Consider the following 23,206-nt stretch of genomic DNA (forward strand, 5'->3'; position numbering starts at 1 on the left):
AGAAAGAAAGAAAGAAAGAAAGAAAGAAAGAAAGAAAGAAAGAGAAACAAAGAAAGAAAGAAAGAAAACCTCCAAAACACAGTGGCTTAAATCAAATAGAAGTCTATTTCTTTCTCAAGTAATAGCCCAAAGGATCATGACCCTGGGTTTGTGGGAAGGCTTTACTATTCTCAATACTTGGTTTGCTATGTTACTCTAGTCATTAACCTATTACAGCCAGTGGGAAAAACGATAAAGTTCAGGGCAAGTAACTGTGTGGAAATGAACCAAAATTCATGAAAATAATATAAGCTGGGGAAACATGAGGGAAGCTGTAGAGATAGTGGGTAATGCTTTAGTTGTCTGTTCTTATACAATAAATCACTCAAAAGATTAGTGATCTAAAATGACAGCATCTTGGTATTTCTCATATTTGTGTGGGTTGATTGGGATCAACAAGTCAGGTCTTCTGCTTCTCTCACAGTGTATTTGAGGCTACTCAAATGTGTGCTGGGAGCTAGCCCAGGGATATAGACATCCAGGGTGGTTACTCACTTCTCCCCTTCCTTGGGCCTCACCTTATTCTATAGCCTTCTTCACAGCATTAGTCATTGACTTCTAAGAAGCTAAAAGTGAAGGCTACCAGTCTTCTCAAAGCTTAGTCCCAGCACTGGAATGACATCATTTCCACTACCAACCATTGGTCAAATCAAGCAGGAGTCTAGCCCTTATTCAAGAAGGCACAAAATCTGTAGCTATCTATGATCTACTTCAGGTAATTTGTGTACATGTTACCTTAAAACAGTTACATGTTGGATTGAAGACATAACTTTTTCATTCCTTATCCCATGAGTTAAAAATAAGTTGAGTAAGCCCTCTAATGTTTCATAATTATGCATGCATAATCACTAGTTAAAACTTCAATGCTCAACAGTTGCATAGAGCTATGATTACTATTAATTATATTGGATATAAGTCCACATTTCAAGTAATTCTACTAATTGTTTAAAATCGTCAGGCTTACTTGATCTGCTTAGGTCTTCATGATGTGACCTAATGACATGACTGATTAAGTCCAGGGAGTGAGCATCCTGCCTCTTTCCTGGTATTCACTTTTCCATGCACCATTAGTGTTATCTTTAATCTGAAGTCCACTTGAGGAAATATTTCTCAGCTGGTTACTCATTTTTGTATTAGTTTGGTGAAAAATAAATGCTACAAAACACAGGTCACTTTAACTGGTCATATATGAACCAAAACTCACTGCAATATGCTGAAAGCAGACCCACAGGGGGAGTGTTTCTGTCCTCCCGTCCACACTGCATGGTCTCCACGCCTCCCTCAAGGCTCCTTGCCAATGTTGCTACCCACATGCCAAGAGCAGTAAGAGTCCCCTGGAATATTAAATATTTGTTAGGCATATTTTTTGTATTATTTTTGGACAAAATGAATGAAAATTAATGTTTTAATATGGGCTTTGGTTACTTGGGTCTATACAATTCTCCAAAAACACTGAAGCTTATCTGTGCATTTAATTGTATGTAAATTATACCAGTAAATAAATCACACTTTGGGGATCACTGCAGTAAACAACAGGTAAAATTTTGTCTTCATAATTGGAAGATTAAAGTGGCTTTTTAGCATGTTTACCTTACGTATTATAAATGGCTGGAATGTCAGAAGACTTAGGAGGCTATCGGAGTGGTACAAGCATGAGAGGACAAGGCTTTAGATGGGGAAGCAGAGTAGGACTACAGAAAAAAACACCCCAGTACACAGGATGAGAGAATGGCAGTGACACAAGCAAGGAAGAGTCACATGGGTAACGCATGGGGAATCATAAGAGAGAAACTTGGGGATTTGAATCTGCTAGTCAGAAAAATGGTGGTTCTATCAGCAAAAATTTAGTTCCTGATTTTTATACTTGTTTTTATGTTTAAACAACAGGTATGGGCATTTTATATACCATAACTTGGTGGTTCTCAAGCTTTAGAGATTTCCCAGGGTACACATTTCTGACCTTGCTTTTCAGAGATTCTGACTCAGAAGATAGGGTAGGATCTTGGTCTTTCCCATGCAAGTAGACCAAGAACTATATTCTTAGAAGCACTGCCAAAAGGAAAAAAAAAATGCATCAGGAAAATGACCCAGGAAAATTTTTGTAGTATTTTTCTAAATTGAGAAATTGGCTATTAATAGAGTGATTTTGGTTTTCTTGAGAGACAAGTATAAGAGAATTTGAGATTTCACTTTTTTAGGGGGATGGATTACAGAGTTTTTGGCACTATTTTGGAATAGAAAACAGAATTTATTATTCATCGGAAATAACTTAAAAAGGAGATTATAAAGAGAATAGATTTAGACTTGAGATTTGGAAGATGTGGAAGTGGGACAAAGGGAGTTTAATGTTTTCAATTAGAATTATAAAAAATGCACAAAGAAAGTGTGACAGAAGGAAAAAATGATAAATTTAAAACTAACAGTGGAGAACAAGAAATTAGAGACAATATCCTATCATCAAACCTAGAAATAATTGATACAACAAGAAATGTGCTTTTAAGACATAGATGAAAACATGGTTGAATTTATTGACAAAATTTTAGTTATAGGTGAATTGATTATCAAGGGGATGGAATTTTAATACAATTAACTCCAAATTTAAAATCAAGACAAGAACCAAATGGAATAAACTCAGAACTTTAGAAATGGTATTGAGTTTTATAAGTTCTTTATATATTTTAGATGCTAACCCTTTATTAGATATGTCATTTGCAAATATTTTCTCCCTTTCAGTAGGATGCCATTAGTTTGGTTTGGTTGATTATTTCCTTTGCTGTGTAGTAACTTTTTATTTTGATGTAGTCGCAACAGTTTATTTTTGCTTTTGTTTTCCTGACCTTAGGCAACATTATCTAGAAAAATGTTGCAATGGCTAATACCAGAGAAATTACTGCCTGTGTTCTCTTCAGGATTTTTATGATTTTAGGTGTCATGTGTAGATCTTTAATCCATTTTGAATTTATTTTTATGTAATGTGTTAGAAACTAGTCTAGTTTCATTCTTTTACATGTAGCTGTCCAGTTTTCCCAGCACCATTTGTTGAAAAGACTGTCTCTTTCCCATTGCTTATTGTTGGCTCCTTTGTTGGAGATTAATTGACCATATAAATTATGGGTTTATTTCTGGGCTCTCTCTTCTGTTCTGTTGATCTGTGTGTCTATTTTTGTCCCAGTACCATACTGTTTTATTACTATAGCTTTATGGTATATTTTGAAATCTGTGATTGTGATACCTCCAGCTTTGTTCTTTCTTAGGATTGGTTTGGCAATTCAAGGTCTTCTGTGATCCCATACAAATTTTAGTATTATTTGTTCTAGTTTTGTGAAACATGTTGTTGGTGTTTTGATGTGGATTGCATGGAATCTGTAGATTGCTTTGGGTGACATGGACATTTTGACAATATTAATTTTTCCAATCCACAAGCATGGAATATCTTTCCATTTGTTTGTGTCCTTTTCATATCCGTTCATCAGTATTTTATAGTTTTTAGAGTACAGATATTTCACCTCTTTTGTTAAGGGTATTCCTAGGTATTTTATTATCTTTGATATGATTGTAAATTTTGGTTTGTTTGTTTGTTTTTAAATCTCTCTTTCTGCAACTTTGTTGTTTGTGTATAGCAACACTACTGATTTTTTTATTATTATTTTTATATCCTGCCATTTTACTGAATTCACTTATTACTTCTAGTAGTTTTTTGGTGGTCTTTAGGGTTCCCTATGTATATTATCATACCATCCACAAATAGTGACAGTTTAACTTCCCTACCAATATGGATGCCTCTTACCTCTTTTTCTTGTCTGATTGCTGTGACTAAGACTTCCAGTACTGTATTGAATAAAAGTGATGAGAGTGGAAATCCTTGTCTTGCTCCTGACCTTAAAGGGAAAGCTCTCAGTTTTTCACCATTGTCTATGATATTAGTTGTGAGTTTTTCTTATATGGCCTTTATTATGTTGAGGTATGCTCCCTCTGACCCAATTTTGTTAATAATTTTTATCATGAATGTATATTAAATATTGTCAATTGCTTTTTCTGCATCTATTGAGATGATATGATTTTTATCCTTCATTTTGTTGATATGTTGTATGATGTTGATGGATTTACAAATATTGAACCATCCTTGCAGTCTAGGAATAAATCCCACAAAGTTGTGATGAATGATCTTTTCAATGTATTGTATGTAACTTGCTAATATTTTCTTGAGGATTTTTGTATCTATGTTCACCAGAGATATCGGCCTGCAGTTTTCTTTTTTTGTGTGGTGTCTTTTGGTATCAGGGTAATACTGGCCTCATAGAATGTATTTGGAAGCTTTCCTTCCTCAAATATTTTAGGGATAGTTTGAGAAGAATAGGTATTAACTCTTGTTTAAATGTCTGATAGAATTAATTTGTGAATCTATCTGGTCCTGGAATTTTTATTTTTGGGGTCAATTTTTATTACTAATTCACTTTCATTGGTGAAATGATGGTTCAACATCTGCAAATCAATCAATGTGATACAGTACATTAATAAAAGAAAGAACAAGAACCATATGATCCTCTCAATAGATGCAGAAAAAGCATTTGACAAAGTACAGCATCCTTTCCTGATTAAAACTCTTCAGAGTGTAGGGATAGAGGGTACATACCTCAATATCATAAAAGCCATCTATGAAAAACCCACAGCGAATATCATTCTCAATGGGGAAAAACTGAGAGCTTTCCTCCTAAGGTCAGGAACACGACAGGGATCTCCACTATCACCACTGCTATTGAACATAGTACTAGAAGTCCTAGCCACAGCAATCAGACAACAAAAAGAAATAAAAGGCATCCTAATTGGCAAAGAAGTCAAACTCTCACTCTTTGCAGATGATATGATACTTTATGTGGAAAACCCCAAAGACTCCACCCCAAAAATGCTAGAACTCATACAGGAATTCAGTCAAGTGGCAGGATATAAAATCAATGCACAGAAATCAGTGGCATTCCTATACACCAACAACAAGACAGAAGAAAGAGAAATTAAGGAGTCAATCCCATTACAGTTGCACCCAAAACCATAAGATACCTAGGAATAAATCTAACCAAAGAGGCAAAGAATCTGTACTCAGAGAGTCTTAAAGTTAGAGGCAAAGAATCTGTACTCAGAGAGGAAGTCTTTTTTTTTTTTTAAGATTTTATTTATTTATTTGACAGAGAGAGACACAGCGAGAGAGGGAACACAAGCGGGGGGAGTGGGAGAGGGAGAAGCAGGCTTCCCGCTGAGCAGGGAGCCCGATGCGGGGCTCGATCCCAGGACCCTGGGATCACGACCTGAGCCGAAGGCAGATGCTTGATGACTGAGCCACCCAGGCGCCCCCTCAGAGAGGAAGTCTTAAGCAGACTCTGCGCTGAGCATGGGGCTCAATCTCATGATCCTGAGATCACAACCTGAGCCAAAACCAAGAGTCAGACACTTAACCAACTGTACCACCCAGGCGCCCCTAATCCTTTGTATTTCTGTGGTGCTAATTACTACTTCTACTCTCTCATTTGATTATATTTATTTGGGTCCTTTCTCTTTATTTCTTGGTGAGTCTGGCTAAAGGTTTGTCAATTTTATTATTCTTTTCAAAGAACCAGCTCCTAGTTTCATTGATTTTTTTTTTTTTCTAATTTTTTAGCTCCTACTTATTTATTGCTGCTCTGACCGTTATTCTTTATTGTCTTCTACTCAACTTGGGCTTTGTTTGTTCTTTTTCTAGTTCCTCTAAGCGTAAGGTTAGATTGTTTATTTCAGTTTTTTTCTTGTTTCTTGAGGCAGGTCTGTATTGCCAAATACTTCCTCCTACAACTGTGTTCACTGTGTTCCAGAGATTTGGGACCATTGAGTCCTTGTTTTCATTTGCCTCCATGTATTTTTTTATTTCTTCTTTGACTGTTTCATTAGCCCGTTGGTAGTTTAGTATCATGTTGTTTAGTGTCCACATGTTCATGATTTTTCCAATTATTATGATTTATTTCTAGTTTCATAACATTGTGGTCAGGAAAGATGCATGGTATGATTTCAAGCTTCTTAAGTTTACTGAGGCTTGTTTAATTGTCTAATATGTGATCTGTTCTGGATAATGTTCCATGTGCACTTGAAAAGAATGTGTATCCTCTTGTTTGTGGAGGGAATGTTCTGTTTCTCTCTGTTATGTCAGTCTGCTCCAATGTGTTACTCAAAAACATTTCCTTGTTGATTTTCCATCTGGATGATCTATCCATTGATGTAACTGATTTGTTAGTGTTTCCTACTATTATTGTATTACCATCAATTTCTCTCTTTTTTTTTTATTATTTTTTTAATTTTTTTTTTTAAGATTTTATTTATTTATTTGACAGAGAGAGAATGAGAGAGAGAGCACATGAGAGTGGGGAGGGTCAGAGGGAGAAGCAGGCTCCTTGCCAAACAGGGAGCCCGATGCGGGACTCGATCCAGGGACTCCAGGATCATGACCTGAGCTGAAGGCAGTCGCTTAACCAACTGAGCCACCCAGGTGCCCCCCATCAATTTCTCTCTTAATGTCCATCAATATATGCTTTATGTACTTAGGTGCTCCAGTGTTGAGTGTAGATATTTACAGTTGTATCTTCTTGTTGGATTGATCCCTTTATAATTAGGTAATGTCCTTCCTTGTCTCTCATCACAGTTTTTGTTTTACAGTCTATTATGTCTGATTTAACTATTGCTACCCTTGCTTTATTTTTTTTCCACTTCACTTCCATTTCATGGTGAATGCTTCTTCATCTCTTCACTTTCTATCTGTATGCGTCTATTTCTGAGGCGAGTTTCTTGTAGGCAGCATATAGATGGGTCTTGTTTTTATTTTATTTTGGTTTTTGTTTTGTTTTTATCTATTCTATCACCCTGTGCCTTTTGTTTGGAGCACTTAGGCCATTTATATTTTGAGTAATTATTGATCGGTATGTGCTTATTGACATTTTTAAAATTTGTTTTCTGGGTTTTTGTAGTTCTTTGTTCCTTTCTTCTCTTGCTTTTTTTTTTTTTGTGATCAATGAGTATCTGTAGTGTTTCTTTAGCCTTCTTTCTCACTATTATTTATATGTTTGTCATTTTCATAAGGTTCATAGATAACATCCTAAGTAAATAGCAGTCCATATTAATTTAGTGGTCATTTAAGCACAAACACATTCTGAAAAGAAAAGAAAAAAAACAAAAAACAGAAAAAGAAGAAATATTTCTTTTCCCCCTTCTTTTTTTTTTACTTCCTTCTCCACTGTGTGTGTGTGTGTGTGTGTGTATTGTCATATTTAACATCTTTTTATTCATATTTTTCTTATGTCTAATTGTGGCCATTTCTTTTCCACTTAGAGAAGTGGCCTTAACATTTTGTGTTAGGCTGGTTTAGTGGTGATAAGTCCTTTATATTTTATTTGTCTGGGAAACTCTTTATCTCCCTTTCAAATCTGAATGATAACCTTGCTGGGTAAAGTATTCTTGGTTGTAGGATTTTTTTTTTTCTTTCGACATTTTGAATATATCATGCTACTCCTTTCTGGCATGCAGATTTTCTGCTGAAAAACCAGCTGATACATAAACCAACGTTTATGTTTCTCTCTCATTGTTTTTAGGATTCTCTCTTTATCTTCTACCTTTGACATTTTAATTATTATGTGCTATGGTGTGGACCTCCTTGGGTTTATCTTGTTTGGAACTCTCTGTGTTTCTTGGACTGAATGTCTATTTCCCCTCCCTAGGTTAAGGAAGTTTTCAATTATAATTCAAATAAAGTTTTTAGGGGTGACTGGGTGGCTCAGTCATTAAGTTCTGCCTTCGGCTCAGGTCATGATCCCAGAGTCCTGGGATCAAGCCCTGCATTGGTCTCCCTGCTCCATGGGAGGCTTGCTTCTGCCTCTCCCTCTGCTTGTGTTCCCTCTCTTGCTGTGTCTCTCTCTGTCAAATAAATAAAATCTTTAAAAAAAAATTAAAAACAAAAACAAATAAAGTTTTTAAACCCTTCTCTCTTCTTTTTCTGAGACTCCTATAATGTGAATGTTTGTTCACTCAATGTCCAAGAGATCTCATAGTCTATCCTCATTTTTTAAAAATTCTTTTCTCTTTTTCCTGTTTTGCTTATGTGCTTTCCATTACCCTATCTTCCAGATGGCTGATACTTTCTTCTGCGTCCTCTCATCTACTGCTGATTCTCTATAGTGTTGTTGCTGTTGTTTTTTATTTTACATGTTATATTCTTCAACTCTGGTTCTTTTTAATATTAACTATCTTTATTGAAGGTCTCACTGAGTTCTTCCATTCTTTTCTGCAGCCCAGTGAGTATCTTTATGATCATTAATTTAAATTTTTAATCAGGCATTTTGTTTATCTCTGTTTTATTTATTTATTTATTTTTAGGCTTTTTTCTTGTTCTTACTTTTGAAGCATATTATTCTGTCTCTCCATTTTGTTTGACTTTCTGTTGGTGTTTTTATGGATTGGGCAAAACAACTACTTGTCCTAAAGTTGAACAAATGGTCCTTTGTACATGTTCCTTTTGTAGTCTGTCAATGCTTGGTGAGTTTTGCTGGTTGTTTGGAGCTGTAGCTGTAAATGATAGTTATTCTTTTAAAACATGGCTTTTTATAGAAAGAATAAAGGTAAAAATAATAATAAAAGAAAAAGGAAAATAATAAATGAAGAGAAGAAGAAAGAAAAAAAAATGAGAAAAAGAAAAAAGAAAACAGAAGAGAAAAAATAAAAACAAACCAAGACAAGAAAAATTTTTAAAAAGTAAAATAATAATAATAATAATAATAATAATAATAATACAAATATTTTTTAAAGAGCAAACACAAAGCCACAGTTTGTTTTCTGTGCTCAGCACTACAAGGTGACTGGTATGGGTTTGTGGGCCCCGGGTTCCTTGAGATTGCTAGCTCACTGTTGAGCTGGACCCTGCTCCAGTCTGGGCTTTTATGGTTGGGTGGGGACAGAATGTTCCCTCAGTTCTCTGGCACCCTTAAAGTGATGCTTTTGTTCCTGTGCCCCAGAGTGACTAAGTTGTGGGCCTGTGACACTGGGCTCCCTAAAGTCACAAGCTCACTGAGATGACTGGACCCACCTGCCATGGTATCTGGACTCTGCTCTGATCTAGGCTTAATTTAAGGTGGGGTGGGAATGTGAACCATGTCATTCTCCAGTCCCTTTGACCTGGAGAGCATTCAGTGGTTCCCCTGGTGCTTAGAGGAGTTCTAGTGTTGTCCCCTCTATATGTTAGTTGTTCTTTTAAACCACCACTTCGTTTCTGTGCCCAAGGACAGAGGGTTCTGTTCCCGGTCCCTCAGTACTGTCCCTCCCCATTGCAGTTCGAAGCACGGGGGCGGGGGGATTCCCTTCCTTACCATGTCTCCATCTCTCTTGTTCTCTTGCTGTTCACTCTCTTTAGCTGTTCAGTAGCTGTTCAGTCAGCCCTCAGTTCTTCTTCAGGAGCAACTGTTCTTTTAATAGGTATAATTTAGTGTGTTCTATGAAGGAGGTGAGTTCAGGGTCTTCCTATGTCACCATCTTGAACTGGAACCAAGAAGCAACTTTTTCAGATGAATTAAGTATACTTTTGCTAAATGGAATGAATATCACATTTTCTAAATGAGAAAATTAAATTAATCTGTAGGGTCCTTAAACTTAGACATGCACTTCTGTTCTTGGAAAACATTTTTATACTTCAATAATAGCCTGGATTTTGCAAAGTACTTAATATTCAGGGGTCACTTGAAGGTTTTCATTGAAAATCATCTGGAGATAAGTTGTATATCATAATTGCTTTTGTCTACCAAAGGAAGAGTTTCTTTCATCAGTAACATTTGACTGAGACTGATCATAAATTCCTATATATCCACAATATCAAAACTTGGAGAATAGCCATAAATTTCCTTAAGTTTCTATGGCAAGACAGTTTTCTATGATAAGAAACATTTAGATTATTTTATTTTATTTTTATTTTTTAACTGCCCTTATATTCAATGTTTTATATGATATGTAATATTTATATGACTCTAAAATAAAAAAAAGTGGTATAGTTAATTTAATCTAGCTTCATTGCCTATTCCCTCAACATTCTATCTCTCCCTCATATGTAACACTTTTTTAATGTTGTAGTTTATCATTTTATTAATATTCATATATACACATATGTATATGTATTTCTTTTTATTTACATGTGTGTGTACTCCTCTTTCTTAAATGTTAGTAATACTAAATGCACTTTTCTCCAAGTTGTTTTTTTCACTAAATCTAACTGAAGTTAACTCTACAGTAATACAGTAATGAGTAAAGATACTTATCATTCATTTTTGTCATTTCAATTATTATCCACTTGAGAATGCATCAGCATTTATTCAACCAGACCACTATTGAAGTATATTTAGGTGATTACTTATCTTTTATTATTAAAATGCAAAAATTCCTTGAAGTGGGATTTCTGGTCAAAAATAAATGCTAATATGATTTTCTTCAATTTTTAATTGTGGTAAAACAGACATAACATACAGTTTACCATCTTAGCCATTTCTAAGTATACCATTTAGTGATATTAAATTCATTCATAAGCTTGTGTGTCTATAACTCTTTTCATTTTATAAAATTGAAATTCTATACCCATCAAGCAATAATTCCCTAGTCTCCTCTTCTCCACAACCTCTAGAATACGTGATTCTACCTACTGTCTCTGTGATTGTAAGTACTTTATATAAGTAAAATCATGCAGTAATTTTCTTTTTTATGACTAGCTTATTTCATTTATCATATTGTCCTCAAGGTATGGCATATGTCAGCCTTTCACTATCAATTTATTTGTTTCTTGGAACCTAAAGTGAGTCTCTTGTAGACAGGATATAGTTGGATTATGTTTTTTTAATCCATTTGTCTATCTTTGAGTGGAGAGTTTAATTAATTTACATTTAAAGTCACTAGTGATAAGGAGGGACTTCTGTCATCTTGCTACTTGTTTTCCATATAACTTACAGCTTTCTCATCCCTCATTTCCTTCAGTACTATCTTCTTTTGTGTTTTGTTGATTTTTTTGTAGAGTTTAAATTCCTTTCTCATTTCCTTTTGTGTATATGCTGTAATTGTTTTCTTTGTTTTCATCATGGGAATTATATTTGAATCCTAAAGTCATAGCACTCTAACTTGAATTTATGCCAGTTTAACTTTAATAACATACGAAACTCTGTTCCTTTCCAGCTCAATCCTCACCCTTTTTTTTTTAAAGTTTTTTTTTTTTTTTTTGAGACAGAGAGAATGAGAGAGAGAGAGCACATGAGAGGGGGGAGGGTCAGAGGGAGAAGCAGGCTCCTTGCTGAGCAGGGAGCCCGATGCGGGACTTGATCCAGGGACTCCAGGATCATGACCTGAGCCGAAGGCAGTCGCTTAACCAACTGAGCCACCCAGGCGCCCAATCCTCACCCTTTTAAGTATAGCAAATTTACATGTTTATAAATTATGTGCCTGAAAACATAAACTAATAATTCTCCTAAATTTCTTAGTGTCTGAAGTTATGTAGAAACCACAAAGTGGAGTTATAGACTTTTATTACTATAATACTAGCTTTTATAATTGCCCATATATTTACTTTCCTGAGATCTTTACTCCCCACTCTGCTTCAGGTTATAGCCTACTGTCCTCACTGGTCTAGTGGTAATGGACTCCCTCAGCATTCATCTGGGAATGCCTTAATATTTCTGCCACTTTAGATGGACAGTTTTGCCAGATATAGGATTCTTTTTTGACGTTTTGCTTTCCTTTAGCACTTTGAATATATAGGGCCACTGTCTGCTGGCCTCCAAGGTTTCTGATAGCAAAAAGGCTGATAATCTTAATGAGCATCCTTTGTATGCAATGAGTCACTTCTCTCTAGCTACTTTCCAGATTCTCTCCTTGTCTTTGTCTTTTGAGTTAGATAATGAAGTGTCTTGGTGTGTCTTTAAATCCATCTTACATGAATTTTATTGAGCTTTTTGGATCTCTATCTCTATCTCTCATCAAACTTTGGCAATTTTAAGATATTTTTTTAAAAACATTCTCTCTGCCCCTTTCTGTCTTTTCTCCTTTTGAGACTCTCACAATGTGCATGTTGGTCTTAATAGTACCCTACAGGTCAGTTAGGCACAGTTCCCTTTTGTTTAATCTTTTTTTTTTTCTTTTCTGTTACTCAGACTCAATAATTTCTATTGCCCTATCTTCAGTTTATTGATTCCTTCTTCTGCCTGCTCAATCTGTCTTTGAATCTTTCTAGTAAACTTTTCATTTCAGTATTGTCATTTTCAGCTCCAGAATTTCTTATAGTTTCTTTTTAGATTTTCTATATCTTTATTAATATTTCCATTTTGGTCATATATCAGTTTCTTGACTTTGTCTATACCTATTTTTAGTGCCTTAAGCATCTTTAATACAGTTGTTTTAACATCTTTGTCTAGTAGGTCATCAATCAGGTGTTTTTGAGGTGCAATTTCTGTTGATTTGGTCTCTTTTTTTTTTCTTTTGAATGGGCCATATCTTTGTTTTTATGTACACTCTGTGTTGTTGTTGTTGAAAATTGAACATTTGATTCTAATAATTTTACTCTGGAAATCAGAATTTTTTACTTTCCCAGGGTTTACTGGCTTTTGTTTCTATTTTTGTTGATTGATTGATTGATTTTTTTTTACAGTTCTATTCTGTCTCTGTGCTGAGGACTAGTCTGAAGTGTAAATACTTAAGATCTCCTCAAGTAATTTCTGAGCCTATGCTTTCCCCTGGGTATGCATGGTGACTTTCTAATTTCCCCTCATGTACAGTTGCTTTTAGATGTCCTACTCTTTAATGCTGGGCTTCTAAGCAGGGGGGAGGGGGAAGAGAGAGAGAAAAATGAAGGGGGTAAAAACGATGCTGGCCCTTCAGATCTCCTGGAAATTAATTCAGCCTAAATGGAGGAGCTTACAACAATGGGAAAAATGGGTGTGCATGCGTGTGTGTGTGTGTGTGTGTGTGTGACAACAATAGTCACCTGCGCCTCTGTGATGAGAAGCAGCAATCACCTGTGAGAGCACAGATGTCTGCTATTTGAAGGACACGGTCCTTTTTGCCGAACCTTGCTCCCAAATTGTGTATAAGATTCTCCAGGAACATGGGCCCAGCTCCCTGCCAAGTGGCAGAGGGTTGGGAGATAGGTAGCGGCTACTGTGCTTAGAGCTATAATTGGTAGAAATTAATTGTATTTTACTGTCCAGACCTGACTCTGAAATTTGGAAGATTTCAGTAGACTCCAGAGTTTTAAAAGAGTTACATCAGAAAGATTTTGCCAATTGTTGTCTACATGAAGAGATAGATTCCTAATGCTTCCTACTTTGCCATCTTCTTAGAATTCCCCAATACTCACATCATTTTCATGGACTATGCCAAATTTTCCATCATAGGTTTTATAACACTCTTTTAATAATACCAGAAATGTCTGAAAGTGCATGTTTTCTCACGGGCTCACCAATAGAGTATGGTGTCCACTTTGGGCCATTACTAATCTAACAAATAGGAAATGGAATCTCAGTTTACTCTCAAATTTAATTTGAATTTTTCTTCTTGTGAATAAAGGTGAGCATCGTTGTACTTGGTCAAGAGTCATTTCTCTCTCTTTCAATGAACTCTTCATTCTGTAGCCCCATCTTTTTTAATGTATTGCTGATCTTTTTCTTTCCTAATTTGTAAATCTACATATGTTAGGGATATGAACATTTTGTGTCTGTTAATTGCAAATATTTTCGCTAGTTTGTCACTTGTGGTTTTACTTTGTTTATTGTGTCTCACCATGCTATTTTGTAATGTCATCAAATTTATCTCTCTATTCCCTTATTGCTTCTTCATTTTGAGCCATAGTTAGGAGAGAGATGCCCACTCTCACATTATAGTAGAATTCATCCATGTTTTCATCTATTACTAGCGCTTGTATTGTTTCATTGTTTATTATATATGTATATACTCTCCATTTGGGATTTACTCTAGTATAAAAAATGGATGCAATTCTATCATTCCCAATATGACTGTTCTATTTGATAAATGCTAGTATTCAAAAATCCATTTACCCTACTGTTTTGAGATGACTACTTTATCATATGCTAAATTGCCATGTGCAATTTTGACCATTTCTGGATTTTCAAGTCTATTTTACTGGCAAACTTTTTTATTTCCCCTCACATAATACCCCAGGAGAGTTTCTCTTCTTGTCTCAGTGTTGAAGCAAAAGGAAGAATAGAAATTAATCCAGTTTTGGTTATGTCTGACTCTGGCAACCTCGATTTGAATGCAGGCTCTGTCTTACATTGTCTCTTTGGTCTTGGACAAATTATTAAATATCTTGAAGTTGCCAAGTCCTTCTCTGTAAAATGGGAATGATTTACAGACTTATTGATGATTATTTGCATTTAGTACACAGTAGGCTTTAATAATTGGAAGCCACCGTTATTTCATTCTTATGGCTATTGTTGTGCCAAATGCATACATATACTCTATAGTTATACGATTTGACTTCTACTTATTCTTCACTTTGAGAAAAAGAATGTCACATCATACACAGGAAGATAATGCAACTGAAGGAAACTTCTGCAGGAAGAAATGTATTTCAACTCACTAAAATGCCTGTACTTAAAAAATATCCTCTCTAGGCATTAACAGTATCATCAGTATATTTTTATTTAATATGATTGATATAATTAGCTGGATTCTTGCCTTAAGAAAAATATTTGCCCAGCTGGAACAGAATATGTTCATTTTAATTTTCAAGCAGCTTGATATTTGGTACAAATTACTAGTCTTTGTTTATTACAAGTTATGGTGGTAATTAAGATTTATGCACCATTAAAACACAATTTTATACTTCAAAATTTGCTCTCCCTACACATACTATCTCTTTACACGTGATGAAGTTTCAAATTAATTAACGAGCTCTCCTAATAAAAGATATTTGGAAAATCACCGAAATAAAAAATACTCTCCATCCTCTTACTCATAAGCTAATTAATTGTATACCACATTTGTGTCTCTTTTCCCCAGACTGCATAAATTTTGAAAGTTAATTTAGTAATGAAATTGTGATTCTGTTCCTCAGTTAATGAAGGGAAATAGATATAGCACACACACATATTATGTATTGTTCTCAATTATGTGCTAAAATCTCAATGTCTTTCAGGGACTCCTGAGGATTACCCACGATTTTTCCATATGCATCCTAGGACTGCAGAACTTAGTCTCTTGGAGCCAGTAAACAGAGACTTTCACCAGAAATTTGATTTGGTTATTAAGGTAAATTAAACTAATTTCTTATTTGTTTGTGTTTATAAACTGCTAATCAAAGAAATTTGTAGTGCTATTGTAGGCACTTTTATGTTACAAAAATTAAAATTAATCTGGCAGCAATGTTTTAAAAAGTGAAGTGCAGCTATTTTAATACATTGTGTTGCCTTTCTTTAAGATAACTGTTTATATTATGACATGATTCAAATACTGAGTATTTTTATATGTAATAAATGCCCTGGCCAAATGTATAGAATGCTACATTATATAACATTGTTACATTTTCTTACATTTATTTTTTTTCTTACCTCCCTGAGACACGGCAGCACTGAGATTCAAACTTAGGTTTATCTAAGTGAGAGCCATACTCTTTTTACTTCACCAAGATGCAGTTGCTTAGAAATCATTGTCTGGTTTAACTCTCTGTTGGTACAACTACAAACAATAATGCACAGACATACATTTAATTTTAGCTCAAATTAGGACATATTTTGTGAGCACCAATCCTGTTGTATACATTACCAGATCCTGAGATTATTCAGTAGTCCCTTGTCCTTGAAGAACTTGTAGTCTCTAAGGGCAAAGAGTCCTACATGCTGATAAATCAAATATGTCACATCAGCTGCTAATAGGAAGACAACTAAAAAGTGCTGGAAAAGTACAGAATCAGAACATATAAATTAATCTGGGGACTCCAGGAAGATGTTCTGGAGATTACTGCATGCTAAATATTGCTGTGTCAGGAGGTTTTGGCCAATGACTAGAAGTGGGAACTATGTTTGAAGAGCAGAAGTAAAAACTAGGAGGTGTGTTGCAGCAGGCTATGAACAGTTAATGGTGAAACAAGGTATAGGGCCAGACCAGGAGGAGAGCCTTATGTGAAATTGCTTTTTCCTTCAATTTTATTCAGTAGGGGTTTGGGAGTCATTCAACAAAGACAGACTCCTTTTACCATTTGTATAAAATGGCCATGCACAAGATTTATCTTCTTGCGCTATTTCAATTATCACGGAACTATATAAAACTCAAAAATATGTATCCATTGTCTACCATCGATCTCTGTGTAGCCCTGTGGTGCTGCTCTCTGTGGGAGCTAAGAAAACTGACAAAGCACTGTTACCAAACTGCCTCATTTCAACCCTGAAATCAATTATTTTCCTTTATTATCAAAGTTAGTTGTCCTGGTGTACCCAGGTACAATGAAACTCAGCCCATCAATTATAGAAACAAAAATCAATTAGAACAGGCCATAGATAATTTTTTTATGTTTTAATAACACTTTATATTATTAATGGAAGTTTTTACAGACATTATTAGATTCAAATTACTGTGTTTTGTGTGCAGTCAAGGGGATAATAAGCAAAGGTATCAATCTATAAGAATAATAATGTGCCACCAGCTTGAATAATAGCTGGATATTGAGCCTTTGTATTGGGATCTGTTGAGGTGCTACAGTCTGGCAGCTCTCTTAGTGAGTCTTTCAACTTCTTCCCTTTTTCTTATTTCAATAATGCTTCATTTTTCATTGGTCATAAAAGTTTTTATTGGATTTGATCCCAATTTCTGTTTCAGGAGCTAAGAAAAAATAAAATAAAATGAAGTATTTTCTCCTAGACTTTGAAAATCCTGTTTTAGAAAGCTATATGCACATTTAACAGCTGGGAAGCATCATGGTTAAGAGATTTATCATCTTTATTTCATCTATTTCAGCGTGGGATTTACTCAGGATACTGACAAAAATGTAAGGGTGAAATTAGGGAAACAAAATGGAGTAGTCCACCAACTTTAGAATATTAAAGGAGTGAAATGAGTCCAATTAAAAGAAGAAAGGATGTTCCATTTCACAACACTATCCCAAATTTTAAATGATTGTAATCACTTAAGCATTCTTAAAATGAAATGCACATTTTGAATAAGAATCATACATTTGGTTTGCCCAGGAAGGTTCATATTCGTGCCTGTTGTCTTTGTATAATTATTCGTAACATCTCTTTCACTCTCAAAACAGCCCCAGTTTGGATGAAAAGTTGTGTGATCACCATAGTTACAAAACAGAAAGCAACTAGGAGATAGAAATATGAAACCATATTTTATTTTCTGGGTGATAATGAATCAGTTCATGCATGGAGTAGCTATCACAAAGCCCAGAAAATTCACTTATATTATTTTAAGTGCATTATTTGTTAAAAAAAATATTATTAGTTGATATATTTATGGTCTGGACACCTAATACAAATATCAAGTGGATAAATTATTAATAATTCAATGTCTCGCAGTTGCTCAAACATGACTTTTTTTTTTTTAATCTAAATCCCATGGATTAACAGCTAAAGCGAGGCTCACAGACGTGACCACATCACGGTCTCTCTGATGTTTAGGTTGTTACCGCCGGCCTACCATCTCCCTATTGCAGGCTGAGCTGTAGTCCCTTGTCTTGCCACACCACGGGCACATTAACCTAAGCCCTCAGCCGCCACCCTGCACGCTCTCTGTCCCGCCAGCCTGAAGCACTCGCTACACTCTCAATCTTCTGTCTTCTCTCTGGCCTCCAGGCATCTGTGGGGGCTGCCCCATCTCCTGAGTCACCCTTTTTTTTCCTACTGGGCAGTCTGGCTCACCTGGATGCATCAGTGATTGGCATCAATGCTTCACTGATGTGTCAGAGGCTAAGATACTCACTCTGGAAAGAAGCTTGGAAGCTTCTCCCCGCATCCCGCCCGTCCCCATGGTGGCTCTAACCACCCTACGTTCAATTTTCCTGTGTATTTCCTCTCGACCTTTACAGTAGGGCAGATGGTAGTATATTTATGCTGTGCTCCAAGCCCTACTCCATCCATGTCGAGTGCATAGAAGGTGCTCAAGAAATATTTGACGTAATGATTTTCTCCAATCAAACTTATAGGGTAGCTGGATTTGTGTACCCGCATCTTCACTGTATTTAAATACCTACCTTCAAAAGTGTGTGCATTTGATACGACTTCATCTTGTCTGCCTGTCCAGAATAAAGATACAATAAACTTCTCAAATTCAGCCCCTGGAAAAACAGGCCAGACCCATGTGAAGGCAGAGGTTAAAGCTGTTTATGACTATACTGAACAAACACTCCTTCTAAAAAAGAAAAAAGATATATTTTGAGCAGATACTGAGCCACGGAATTGAAACTGGCCAGCTTGAATATCAGTGCTGATGTGATGGTGACCCTGGCAAGGTATTTTGCTCGAGGTCAGAGAGAACAGCTAGCATCCTCATGGATTTCTAACGCCACAGCCCCAGAGAGCACTTGGCCTCTATGTGAACAGTGATAGCAGTGATACTTTCCTTCACAGAGACTCAGTGGAACACTCAGAGCTGCTGTGCTTAAGGCTTACGGCGTTGGCTAGTTTTCAGTTTGCCACATCCTTGGAGTGCTTAAGGGTTGCCTGGCACTTCACTTGGTGTGGGAGAGACGGAAACGCATGAAAGCTGTGTCGAGGAAGGCGCAGTGTGGAAAGGACGCTTTCAGAATTACTTCCCTCCTGATGTCCACATCAGAATTTCCAGTTACCAGCCAGACAACTAGTCCTAGCATTATGGACTTGTGTCACGTTAAGAATGCAGCAGACTCGGGGCGCCTGGGTGGCTCATTCGGTGAAGCACCTGCCTTCAGCTCAGGTCATGATCCCAGAGTCCTGGGATCAAGTCCTGCATCAGGTTCTTTGCTCAGCAGGGAGCCTGCTTCTCCTTCTGTCTGCCGCTCCCCTTGCTTGTGCTCTCTCTGTCTCTCAATATCTGCCAAATAAATAAAATCTAAAAAAAGAATGCAGCAACCTCTACACCTTTTAAAATCTGAAAGCTTCTACTCCCGCTTTTCTCTTTGCATCAACACCATGCAATCGGCCAGTCACCCAAGCCAAGAGATGCCGGTTCCCCAGGTACCTGCTCCCGCGTGGCCCTGTGCAGTCCTTATCAGGTCCTCTTCATGTAGCTCTGGAGTTTCTCCTGCATGTCCCCCTGCCCTTGGCAGTCCTCTAGTCCCCCATCACGGGCCACCATCTCACGCAGGCTGTCTCTCAAACCTTAGCCACTTCTCCTTGCATCCTCCCTGTGTCCCCATGTTGCCAATAGAGTGTGCCTAAAACAAAATTGGGCCATGCCACTCCATGCTGCCTTCAGGACACTGGGCCATTTACCCGCCACATGGATTTCCCATGGAAACTTAGTTGATCTGAAAGATCACGGGTGCCAGGAGCTGACAGACAGAGCTGCAAGTCACAGACCATCAGGCATCATGTCTCAAAATACAAAGGGTGGCATCTCCCATGAAGATGAAACAACTATCAAAATCAGTCAAGTCTGCTAAGGAGACTGTGAAGTGCAAGTTACTGTTCTTTCTGCTGTCAGTCTATCCAAAAAGAGAGAAATTAAAGAGGAGGGAAGAAAGGCATGCATCCTCCCTTTAGGAAAGATTGAGTAGGGAACCTCCAGCGAGCCGGGGTCAGGACAGAAACTCAGAGCTGATGTTTCCATCCACAGCAGGCAAGATGAATGCTCTGGTTGGAAATATTCTAGACACGTTTTCTCTCCCTGTCCTCATGGATTCCTGCTTCAAGAACAAGGCACAGATGTGCCCCAGATCTCCGTTCAGCAGGTCATTGGAGAATAAACTCTGTCCGCTCTCCTAGCAGAATCTCTAAGGTGAGGAAGTTTGAGTCCATTAAGAGCCAAAGTCCTTGATCCATTTTAGAGAAATTATCCCACAGAAATTTCAGGCATTAGTGCTTATTAATAATGGAATAACAATCTCTCCATGGATTTCTTAATGAATAATGTGCTTTCAGAAACCCATCAACACATCTGGTACATGCTCATCTTTTATTTTATGTTCCTTTCTTTTTTTTAATTTAGCCGATTAACACATAAACCCTTATTTTTGTTTCCTCAAAGCAACACTGCATACTTGTATATCCTCCTGGCAGTCCACATTTCTAAAAATTCTCAGGACGAGGCTGAATGAATTGACTAATCTGTCAATTATGGAAATGAATAAAAGGAAAGAATGTATCATGTCCTCTTGTCTCACGTTGTTATTCATCCAGCTGAGTTAGAAGAGAAATGGAATATAATAGTTGAATATTGTGGCTCTCCGAATGTGCAAGCTGATGACAGACACACAGAGGTGATATTTTAGTTGGCCTCCTTCCTTCCTTACAAGGTGACCTGCAGCTGCTTGGAAGAAGAAAAGCAATTTATCCATTCTGCTCACAGTGTCTTGATTTTGGCAAGGCCCTATTGTCTGCAAAGGTCATTGTAGGAGTACAACAGCAAGTCCAAATATTGTAAAATGTTCAATTGGAGCCACTTTCTGAGCAGGCCTTACCATCCATCCCTCCCCACTACACCCCTTCACACACGTCGACTCTCGCCACCCTCCTGCACAACCATTCCCGAGGGGTCTTCATAAGTCTCTTGGTTGTTGCATGGAAAATTTAGATATACTCTAACAACTTGTAAGCTAGATAGGTCTGCTGACTATTTTTTCTCAAGAATAAGCATTGTACATGGGAGAAACACTAAACTCTCACTCTCCCTAGCTTCCAGGCTCTGAAAAATAACCCACTTGGAGATCAGGGTTTTTTTGTTTTTTGTTTTTTTGAATACTGATGGATTTTTTTTGAAATTCAGATATTCCAGGATGGACTTTTCCAGTCCACTAATGCATATAAGATACTTCAAAGGTGTTTTTCCCTGGTTGAGAGCAAACTCAGTGGGAACGGGATCAGAAACCTGCATGGGCCTTTCCTGGTTGGGGAGGCAGATGGTGGGGCAAAGTAAGGGAGATAAAACAGACGTATTCCAGAATAAAGTGACTACTTCATCACCGTCATAATTCTGTCTCTGGCTGGCCTCGCTCTTTATAGCCAAGATGATTCCTATGTTCAAAACACCAGCCGAAGAACCAGAAATATCTGCAATAAGCAGGGGTTTTCTGAGCCTATGTCTTCCCCAGAGTGACTGGGTTTTTCTTCTTTAAATCATTCAAAATTGCTTTAGTCATTCTGGTGTCAGTTCTTATCTCAAACACTAAGCAAAGAGAAAGATTTTTATTATTGAAAGATGTACGGGAACTTTGAAGATTTGATGCAATAAATTATAAACAGAAAGGGCATATTCTTCAAGTGAGGATAAAATATACTTCACTTTATTAAAAATATTCCCTTTGTGGGAAGTGTGTCAGTATGATTTTGTTGTCATATTATGAACCCTTGATGGGTGTGTGTTGTCTATATTCTCTCTGAAGACAGTTTTTTCTTTTTTGTCAAATAGAAAATTTATTTATTTCCAACCAAGAATGTACTTCTTTGCTGTATTTATGATACTACAAACAAACCAGTTGTGTGATATATACGCCGATTTTTTGTATTTTATCTGATAAATTATGGTATGGTTCTGTAAGTTCTCAAATATTTTTAGTCACTGTTACAAGTGCCCTTGCTGTCAAAATCTTTAGGCATCTTTAATTTGTTAGAGTATTAAAGTTTAAATAAAGAACGTTTCTGTAGGTTTAAGGCACTATAATTTTATAAGAAGGGCCAAGAAGCAATGGAATATACTTATTTTTAATTATTGATTAATTAGTACTATTAATATAATCTTTAACCCAGGGAACAGAGGCTTGCCACAGCCATCTATCCTGAAGACATCTCAAAAGAAATATGTACGCATGTAGAAAGGAAATGTAACCTATTGTCCATTACTATGGCTTTGGCCCCAAATCCTCTGTAGGGCTTTAGTGAGCTGAGCAGGATCCTACAGAGAGCTCCCTTATACAAGTGAGGTCCCTGCACGTTCATTTCCAACTGTTCAGTCCAACTGAAATTTAAAACTTTGCTTAAAGGTGAAAAACTAACAATTACTTGTACCTGAGGCTAGAGCAGTATTGGCCTACACTGTAAGAGCTACCTAGGAGCCTGAGCCAGAGAAGACGAAATACCAGACCTAACTGGTTCCCAGAGGGCTCCTGGCTGGGCATACCATGATCACGGGATGCGCTCATTTTTGCAAGGCAGATTTCAGGGCTCCCCCCACTGAATCAAGATGCCCACATGTCTTTTAGGGCATTAAAGTGGAGAGCCCACCATGTATTAACGTCATTTGGAACCCAGTACGGCAGGTAACATTAAAATAATAATTAAGGAAACAGACAAATAAGTACCTGTCAGAAAGCCTGACTGAGCCCCCAGGAATGTGCCTTAACAAGGACCTCACGTGAGACATGGAGGCATCGGACGAGAAGGGCTTTAGAAACCTCAGTGTTTGAGAAACACTGATGGAAAGTACAGAAGGCGGGGTCTACTTCTGGAGCCTGCCTTTAATGAAATGATGGATTGGAAGAGGCAAGCGTCCGTAATGTTTAAATATCCTTATAATGTTGGCTGTTCCAGTCACTTCCTAGATCACACTTTATTAAGCTGCATCATTTGTCCTTGAGTGACCATAAATTAGTTAACTACCTTACTGTAAACTAGTGGCCACAAACTAGTTTACCAGTTCATTGTGGTGGGAGGAGGGGCAGCCTATGTGCACATTTTGGGAGAGCAAGTATATAGCAGGTTTTAGTAAACTTTTTATTGAAAACTGTCCCTCTTGATGGGTTTTCACAAATTGAGGCACCCAGATATACAAAAAAAAAAAGGGTATTAGGAACACCCAGATGTCTCACCACCCTCTCCTGGCCACTTCCCCTCACACACAAGGACCCCAACTGGATGATTATAACAATATAAATTACTTTTGTCTGTTTTAAATTTTTTTTTTAAGATTGTATTTATTAATTTATTTGAGAGAGAGAGCACACGCTGGGTGGAGAAGCAGAAGGAGAGGGACAAGCAGACTCCCCGCT

General features: G+C 36.9%; 1 protein-coding gene across 17 annotated transcripts in view; it reads left to right on the top strand.

The window, feature by feature from the left end:
- Window positions 1-23,206, top strand: part of PCDH15 (protocadherin related 15) — an 813,949-nt gene that overhangs the window by 431,033 nt on the left and 359,710 nt on the right. For all 17 annotated transcript variants that reach the window (XM_021696071.1, XM_021696072.1, XM_044916450.1 and 14 more), the window contains one exon: window positions 15,224-15,336. In XM_021696071.1, the coding sequence (XP_021551746.1) occupies window positions 15,224-15,336 (113 nt within the window). The remainder of the gene's footprint in view (window positions 1-15,223; window positions 15,337-23,206) is intronic.

Source organism: Neomonachus schauinslandi, chromosome 6 (genome assembly GCF_002201575.2).
Source record: "Neomonachus schauinslandi chromosome 6, ASM220157v2, whole genome shotgun sequence".
NCBI lineage: Eukaryota > Metazoa > Chordata > Mammalia > Carnivora > Phocidae > Neomonachus > Neomonachus schauinslandi.